General features: G+C 33.6%; 1 protein-coding gene across 1 annotated transcript in view; it reads right to left on the reverse strand.

The window, feature by feature from the left end:
* Positions 1-7,357, reverse strand: part of LOC106460883 (homeobox protein Hox-C1a) — a 15,340-nt gene extending 7,983 nt beyond the window's left edge. Inside the window, exon 1 of the mRNA XM_013920641.2 lies at positions 6,390-7,357. Coding sequence (XP_013776095.1) covers positions 6,390-7,167 — 778 coding nt within the window. The 5' untranslated portion in view covers positions 7,168-7,357. The remainder of the gene's footprint in view (positions 1-6,389) is intronic.
* Between the last annotated feature and the right edge of the window lie 1,569 nt (positions 7,358-8,926).

Genomic DNA, 8,926 nt, shown 5'->3' on the forward strand with positions numbered 1-8,926 from the left:
GATTATATTTCATTCCGAAATCGTAGAATATGTTTTTTGTTTGTTTTTCAAATTTCTAATATATACCAGGAAAAGTGAATATAGAACTAACATACTCATAGATTATTGAGCATATATCTTAAACACACAAAAAGTTGAGTCCCCCCAGTGGCACAGCGGCATGTCTGCGGACTTATATCACTTGGTGTGCAGAGTACAGATAGCCCATTTTGTAGCTTTATGCTTAACAACACACAAACAACAAAAAGTTGAGTCCCCCCAGTGGCACAGCGGCATGTCTGCAGACTTATATCTCTAGAAACCAGGTTTCGATACCTGTGGTGTGAAGAGTACAGATAGCCCATTTTGTAGCTTTGTGCTTAACTACACACAAACAACAAAAAGTTGAATAAGCCAGTAAAAATTTCAGGTAAGTTATCACACGAGAACGTTAAGTTAAAGTGTTAATTGGTAGAATAAGAAAATTTCTATATGAGCATTTCTTTTCCATTTTAGGAACAAATGCTAAGAAGAGTTTTTTGTTTGTTGTTAAGCGCAAAGTACACAATAAGCTATTTGTGATGTGTCTACCGTGGAGAATTGAAACTCAAGTTTACCGTTGAGCCAAGAGAAGTACATGCACGTAGTGATGAGAAATGGGCCAACATCATTTCTTGTTTTGTACGAGTGGTAAATTTAATGTGTACTGGTTGTAAAGACCGAAAAATACAAGCATACAGCGGAACGATGTGATATAAATCAAACAGCTGTGTGGGTGTATCCAACTGTCTGAATAGAAAAATAACAGTTGCTCCATAGATAACATAGAAACCTGAGAAAACTGTGTAGATAGTTTCCTAAACTACTAAATAAACATTTTATTGAAACATATAAGGATTTTATCCATACCTAGGATTTATATTACACATATATTAATGCAACCTCAAGATTTTTAGAAAAACCTATTTTCTTTTTCAAAGTAAACGTTACTGAATTCGAATTATTTCAATAATTAATTCCATATTTTTTCATGCGAGGACATTGAATATAACTTGTTTACAGTTATTCAGGTCTCTATAAAGACGTCGGGTATCAGGTAATGATTGACATATTTTCCTTTTGTTAAAAATCAGTGAAGTTGCAATAAATTTCGATTTTCCTCAATTTCAAAAATTTCTGGTATAAATTTATCAGATTTTCTTTTCTGTGAATATATGCTGTTTTATCAAAATTGTTCATATTTTACTCAATATTTAAACTTCTTTCGTCCATTTTATATTTTCCAACTTCTCAATGTTTCATTCGTTTATCTATATATTACTTTTAAGAGATCAAAACGTATTTTATTACCTGTTCTTGTAAGAGATGTTTTGCGGGATTTTAAATAAACTAGAAAAGCTTATTTTTATATTTTTGTCATCCTTGAGTTTCACTATGCTTTAACTTTATATCTTGTATCTTTTAAAAACATTTTTAAGACTCATTCAAGACTTGACTTTTTCCATAATGCTGGAAGGCTTACCTATTTAAGAGTTAATAATTATTTAACTTAAAATAATAAAGTAACTAAATCACTATCAGTCTTACAACATTCGCCTTTCAGGATCTTGCCCATTTTTTAAATTCTTACACTTTACCAACAATATTAGTTTCCCTACTAAAACTTTGAACAAACAAACATATATACTACACACACATAAACCAACATATACACATTTGTATGCGTATAAAACCAAAAACTGCACTGTTAAATAGTTATACGTAACAACTCGTAAATACTTAACTTTTGCCCCCCAGTAGCAAAACGGAATGTCTGCGGACTTACAACGCTAAAAACCGGGTTTCGATACCCGTGGTCGGCAGAGCACAGATAGCCCTTGTGTAGCTTTGTGCATAATTAAAAACAAACAAACAAACAATACTTAACTTTTAACCTCATTAAATATAAATGGAAAAAGTGAATAAGTGGGTCTGAGAGATATTTGTAACATACATGAAAAAGCGTGAAATTTTTATCATGCTTTTAGGTTGCTAAATAATATTGTTCTCTTTGAGCAGACGAAACAAAATGTTTTTTTTAAATAAAAATGTATTATATTGATATATTTTTCGAATACCTTAGTATTCTGACGACAGGAAAAAAATTCTATTAATACGTTTCCTAATCAAGGCACTTTATTGTGGTCTCCAAAATACATATCCTTTTAATTTTTATTACGCAAAGTGTAATAAATGCAAGTATGATATTACATATTATAGAAAAGTAGGATCGTTTCTATTTAAGCTACGTGTTTGTGTGTTTTTAGTGTTTACCTTTTATTTCATAATATACATCATAAAAATGCAAAATCCCGTACACTTTCAATAACTTGAGACGATTAGTTTCTGTGATTGAAATGCATAATCGGGTGAATTAAATCAAATGTCAACAAGATAATTGTGATTGGAATTATGTAACTGCACATGTGTGATTTCAGATAAACCAGAATCAATATTTTTCCTTGTCTCGTTCTGTATTTAAATTTTCCTAAGCAAACATTCTCAGGTTCTGAATTTGTTTCTACCTCTATTCTGCAAGTGAGAGAATAGAGCAAAAGGACGATGAATTACACGTATTTTATGTTTAGAGAAAATACTGATTTACATGTATATTAGAGTCAATTGAAGTTCGTAGGAATTCTAAGGGACTTTCTCGGTAGTTAACACTGCTCTTTAAACTGTCTTTAGCAAAACATCAGAAGAAAAAAAACGACTGAGATAATGGAAGCGATAAGACGACGATGAGTATAAGAGCCGACCAAAGCACCAGGTAATCATAAGTTATATTCAGTTTTAAACTGGGTGTATACGCCATCCTGAAGTGGTAGGAACAGGTAGCTTTGGAGCCCCAAACATTTCCAGTCGAGGTCAGAAAAAATAAGTGAAGCTGTTAAGAATTTCAGGCGACTACTCAGAGCACTAGAGGAGGGACAATATTTCAGAAAAGTCTTTAGGGGGGAGGGTCATTAAAAACGTGAAGTATACATAATCATCGTGACGTCAGCAATTATTAGCCTTGTCATTTACCGAGAACTGGTTATTCCATATAAGGAACATTAGGTCTCTCTGTTGCCTCAACAATATATTCAACACAGACAGAACTATATGAATACGTACACAAAAAGATCATAAACACATTGTTTACTTAATACTGTTTGTTTAAAATACGTTTTACTCATCATTGTAATGCGACATAAACGTTATCTTACTTAGAGGCAGCTGTTGTTTTAAACCATCAATCATATACGGTTAGCCTATAACTCCATACACCTATGCAATAGGATGTCATTGTTTTGTAGTGAAGTTTATTTTGTTTTAATATCCGTATTACAATGATTATGCTAGATAAACACCCTATTACAAAAAAATACAGGCCGCATCTCATTATAGCCTGCTCTACTTCTAATCACGTGGGTCATAGAACTTCTGCATGTTACTGCTCTTATTTCGATGATTTTTTTATTCTGTTTTTCATTAATATAAAACAAAAACGGTTATCCATGACTTAAATGCACATAACGTCACAAACAAGAAAAAAACAAAGAATATTAGAAATGAAAACAAAAACAGCGGTTATCTTCTCTATAGCTGTTCAATCACGTTTGTCCACAGAAAAAAGTTAAAAACACAAATGTTTAATCCTGCCAATTTCATGGGTACGTGAGTTTGTTTTTGAAGACATCTATTTCTTTGTTTACCTTTAAAATGAAATTTTGATGGAACTCATCTGCCTTAAGAGTTCTGTTTCCACCGTACATTTTTAAATATATTTTATATTTTTACATTTAAAACGACATTGTGATGGAGCTCATCTACGTTTTGTTTTATGTTTTGACAATAGATTTTTTTAACTTTTTCAACTTTATAATGACATTTCGGTGGAGTTCGTGTAGTGTACTCGTAATGTTTGATCTCCAAAACATTTTTTACTAACCTTTAAAATTGACATTTTGATAGAGCTCTGCTACTTTCAGTGTTGTATTTTGACGAATAAGATTGCTAGTTAGAAAGTTTCATACGTCTATAGCATAAACTAAATGCTAAAAGATTAATGTCTTTTATTTCATTTAAACTAGAAACATAATTCATCCAAACTAAAACTTCAAGTATCATACAGTTCAACATATGGAATGAAAACTTAATTCCATATAATTCAAATAATTATGTTTTGGTGAAGTCAGTACTAAGACATTCGCATTACTCTAGATCCATGTCTCTGTGAAACCCTTTCATTAAATTAAAATAATAAAATGAATTATATTATTATAATATTATTTTCATTCTCTAGCCACAGACTTATGACACCGTTAGAATGTAACATTACATCTTTCAGAGAAGATGTACATAAACGTTTACTGTGATGAAAAAATTACCTTTTTCTTCTCGGCATTTAAATGGATATTTATGCTTAATTTTTTGAACGTAGCAAAACATTTGTAAATTTGTAACGGATATCGCTCCTAGACATTTTGAGATTCTAAATAAAATACTTGCAAATTTTTAAAGGATTGTTATGCTAACTATTTATAAATCATTATTTCATGATTAAAACTTTGTCATTCTTCTCCCAGTTCACAAAATGCAGGTGAAATGCATTTGTTGTTGTTGTTGTTGTTGTTGTTAGCAAAAGGCCTGGTACGAAACTAATCTTATCATGACTTTAAATATACTAGTCAATTAATAAGAATCTGAGAAGTTTTGGATTTTTTAAGTTAGGTTCTAAAATATTCCCACAAGCGTTTAGTGAAAATTTTGGATTTTAAACAACTAAACGTGTTTAAACGTTCTGTGGACAGAGAATGTAACTTTTGTTCTGAAACATGTGATATATAACAGAGTAAAAAGAAAGAAAGAAGAAATGAGGTACAGTGTTTGTCCCAATTAGAAAAATCCCTTTAACATTCAGACTATGAGTGTACTTAATAACTATTATAAGTAATTTGTAAACAGTATGTTTATTGCGGACCTTAAGCTCCAAAGTAATCATCAATTCGTGAAAGATTATGCACAAGTGTCATTGACTTTTGTTTCTAGTTTTGGATTCTTTTAACTGGATACATGACTTACAGTAAGCACATAATAAAAAGCTCTAGCTTAGTGTTAAAATATATAAATAATATTTTTCTCAAAACTGGTGTTAAAATATAATTATTATTTTCCATCCAAAATATAGCAACTCTGAACTGAACATCATAGTTTTAATAGCATGTTCGGTCAGAGTTACAGTATAGGCTCTATATTGTCATCCGAGTCCTTAGTCTGGCTTTCTAGAATACAAAGAATAGCATGTAAAGACGAACTCAAGACGCATACCCAGAACGCCATGCTCGGATTATCAAGAAGTACGGAAGCAAGTCGCTTGTTGTAGAATAGCTGTTTTAAACTCACCTTAACATTACGAATATAAAAAAAAAGTAAACAAAAAGTTAAATCGGAACCTGCTTCACTCAGAAACTAAAAACGCGCAAGATTAATAGATAGCACTTTTAATGTATAGAGATCAAAATAAAGAGTTTCTGAGATTCTCTTTGAGCGGTTACTCAAGCTACACTACAATTAAAGCACCTGCTCAGTAGACCAATCCTATAATATTTAAGGATTAAAACAAAAAACATATAATAAAAGCTGAAGGTGGATGAATATTGATGTAAGAAAAAGTGCCAAATTTACCAACCACTAAATACCAAGAAATAAAAAAAAACATATAATAAAAACTGAAGGCGGATAAAGAGTTATGTAAGAAAATTTTCAAATGTACCAATCACTAAAGACTCAGAAAAAACAACAACATATAATAAAAGCTGAAGGTGGATGCAGAGTGATGTAAGAAAATTTTCTGATTTACCAATCACTAAAGACTCAGAGAAAAACAACAATAAAAACATATAATAAAAGCTGAAGGCGGATTCAGAGTGATGTAAGAAAAATGTTCAATTTACCAATCACAAAAGACTCAGAGAAAAACAACAACAAAAACATATAGTAAAAGCTGAAGGCGGATTCAGAGTGATGTAAGAAAAATGTTCAATTTACCAATCACTAAAGACTCAGAAAAAAAACAACAAAAAACAAATAATAAAAGCTGGCAGCGGATGCAGAGTGAGATAAGAAAAATGTCTAATTTACCAACCACTAAAGACTTGGGAATGAAAAACATGTGATAAAAACTGAAGGCAGATGCAAAGTGGTGTAAGAAAATTGTACAATTTATCAACCAAATGAGAACTATCAGATTCATTATCTCGAGAAAACAACCAATTTTTTTGGGGGTGTCCTGGTTTGCTTCGTTTTCTATAAATTATGTTAACATAAGAGACTCTCGCTTGAGGAAATATTAATAGGGCTTTTAACATATCCTTAAAATAACTTACCGTTTTTTGACATGTTTCTTTTGAATTGCATCCATTTATACTTAGGGACAGGGGCAGAGTGCTGAGCCATCAACGAGGTTTTACTGGTGATAACTACACCTTCTGAGGTGCCGCTGTCACTTTGGCAGGTGTCCCGGTGAGAAGCTTCATATCCCTGCTGGTAGCCGAAGCCATTCCTCCGCGGGAGGCCCACTGTAGCCATACAAGGATGAGGGCTCGTGGTAGTATCCACGCCGGGAGCATCAAGCCCGTTACGACGACTCTCTGAACCCGTTATAATCATGTTTTGATGATGAGGGGATACATTACGAGGACATTTTGCTTCTGAACCGTACTCCAAGACTCCGAAAGCAAAATTTTCAGCAATTTGAGTAGCGTTAGATCGTCCGGTGTCCGTCGACGAGGAAACGTACCCCATACTACTGAGAGTGTGATTTCCACTGTTCCCAATTTCCGAATGTCCGAGACGCCCTGGGTGGACATAGCGCACGCTGCCGTCCAGGTTATTGTAGGCCATTCCACTAGATGTATCGTTTGCAAGGTGTGCTGGTAATTGGCTATTCCCCTCTCGATTAAGCAGGGATGAACGGTGGTCAAGACCAGGAAAAGAAGTGACCACGCTGTTCCCGACATAGTGATTGTTTGGTCGTGGGAGATGCTCCGGGGACTGCCCGTAAAAAATGTGGGGAGCCGCTAATTCGGGTCCATAAAGAGAAGCTCCGTAGGTTCCCGGCTGACTGTTATGACACGATGTGGAATGCACAACATTGGAATTCATAACTTCTTAGAGTGTCTTTCCAGATAAAAAAGCTTTGAAGATGTGCCACAAATCAGCTGTCGTTGTTGGAGATAAATCAGAAAATAAATGGACGGTAAATCATGAACGGTAAATGACAGAATTATAGGTTGAACAAGCCACGTGATTCTACCAACCAATAGCGCTTTACTATGACCTCGGAACCGCCTTTGTTGGCTACAATGCATGGAAACTTCCCTAGATTTCTGGGGGCTCTTTAGTTCTATTATGAGCCTGAAAACTGGCGTTAATATCTAGTTTATCTCCGTTACACACTACCTATAAGCCTCGAGCAATCCCATGACGTCAGAAATTTCCACTAGTACATCAATTTCGGCTTGTGCACAAAGCTTAACTGGCTTTTACGGTGACAACGCAGAAGAGTCGAGTAAATCACACGAGCTTGATTTTCGTTGAATAGAATACACTCACATGAGCACTGCAATTTCTCAAATTGACTTCGGAAATAAAAAAACACTCATTGTGCTCGAGAGAGGGACGGAACTGATGGAGCGATGTAAACATTGATCAATGAATGATTCCCCCATCGTTCAATAGCCTTACTCTCCCTGACAGGCGTGTCGAGCGGCGCCGTGCAGGGCTGCTCTTATTGACTCCAGGCATTCGCCATGAAGACGAGGCTTCACTATTGAAGAAAGTTAGTTCCAAGGTAAGATTCATCTGTCCCTTAATATAACTGTTTAGTGAACGGATTGCCCGAGCTCTTTTTTTTTCTCATTATAACCTAATCATTATAAGCCATTGAAATTCATAAATGTATGTTATATTTCTCATTTTTAAAATCAATAAAGAATTTACAATTCGTACTCAGCTCCTTTTCTGATCTCTGCATCACTACTCAGACTGAGGAGTCACGTGCGTCAATTTGAGCCCTCGGGTTTAGTAAATATGCAAGTCAAAGTTATCTAGGGTGTAGTGCTGGATTTCCCTAAGTTATATACTTAATACAATAAAAATAGTTTTGTGGACTTGAGACAAATTTTATCAAAATTAGTTAAGCCGTTAATTCGGATACAACTTCAGTGGATTATGTTTTGCATATACACTGGTTCATAACGTTACTCCTTTCCTGTTGTCTGCTAGGTATGTGGATGAATGAACAGCCTAGAATTTTTGTATATATATAATTTCGCTTTGGTTACTATAATAATAATAATTATTTTTTAATAATTTCCTACTAAATATTTTGATTAACCACTGTTTGATAATTAAAAAAACCATCTGAGATTCGTAGTCTCATTTAATTACCAAAGTTTATTTCATATTTGATAACTTTGGTGAAATGAAGTAGGTGTTAGAGAAAGCATGTTTTCACATCAATATACATCAACGACTATGGTTCAAGACAAGAACTAGTGTTTGTAAGTTCCCTAAGTAACGTATGCTGTTTTGTTTGGTTGTTGTTGTTGCTTTCATTATTAATATTAGTTATACTAATTACTATATTGAATATAGTTACTTGTCGTTTATTGTGATATTTTTATATTGTGAAGATTGTTTTGCATTGTTAGCTTAAAATGTATTTTTAGGACTAGCTTAAATCTCTTAAGCTTGCTGAAGATCGTGAGATGTCATTGGATTTATGGCCGAAAATATCGTTAACAGCGAGGGTACCCAACTGGTGAAACAATGCATTCTAATAATTATAAGTAATAACTTAAGACTAATTTTAATTTGATATATTTATTATTGTTAATATTAATCACAATGAAGAAAAGGT

Source organism: Limulus polyphemus, unplaced genomic scaffold (genome assembly GCF_000517525.1).
Source record: "Limulus polyphemus unplaced genomic scaffold, Limulus_polyphemus-2.1.2 Scaffold855, whole genome shotgun sequence".
Classification (NCBI taxonomy): domain Eukaryota; kingdom Metazoa; phylum Arthropoda; class Merostomata; order Xiphosura; family Limulidae; genus Limulus; species Limulus polyphemus.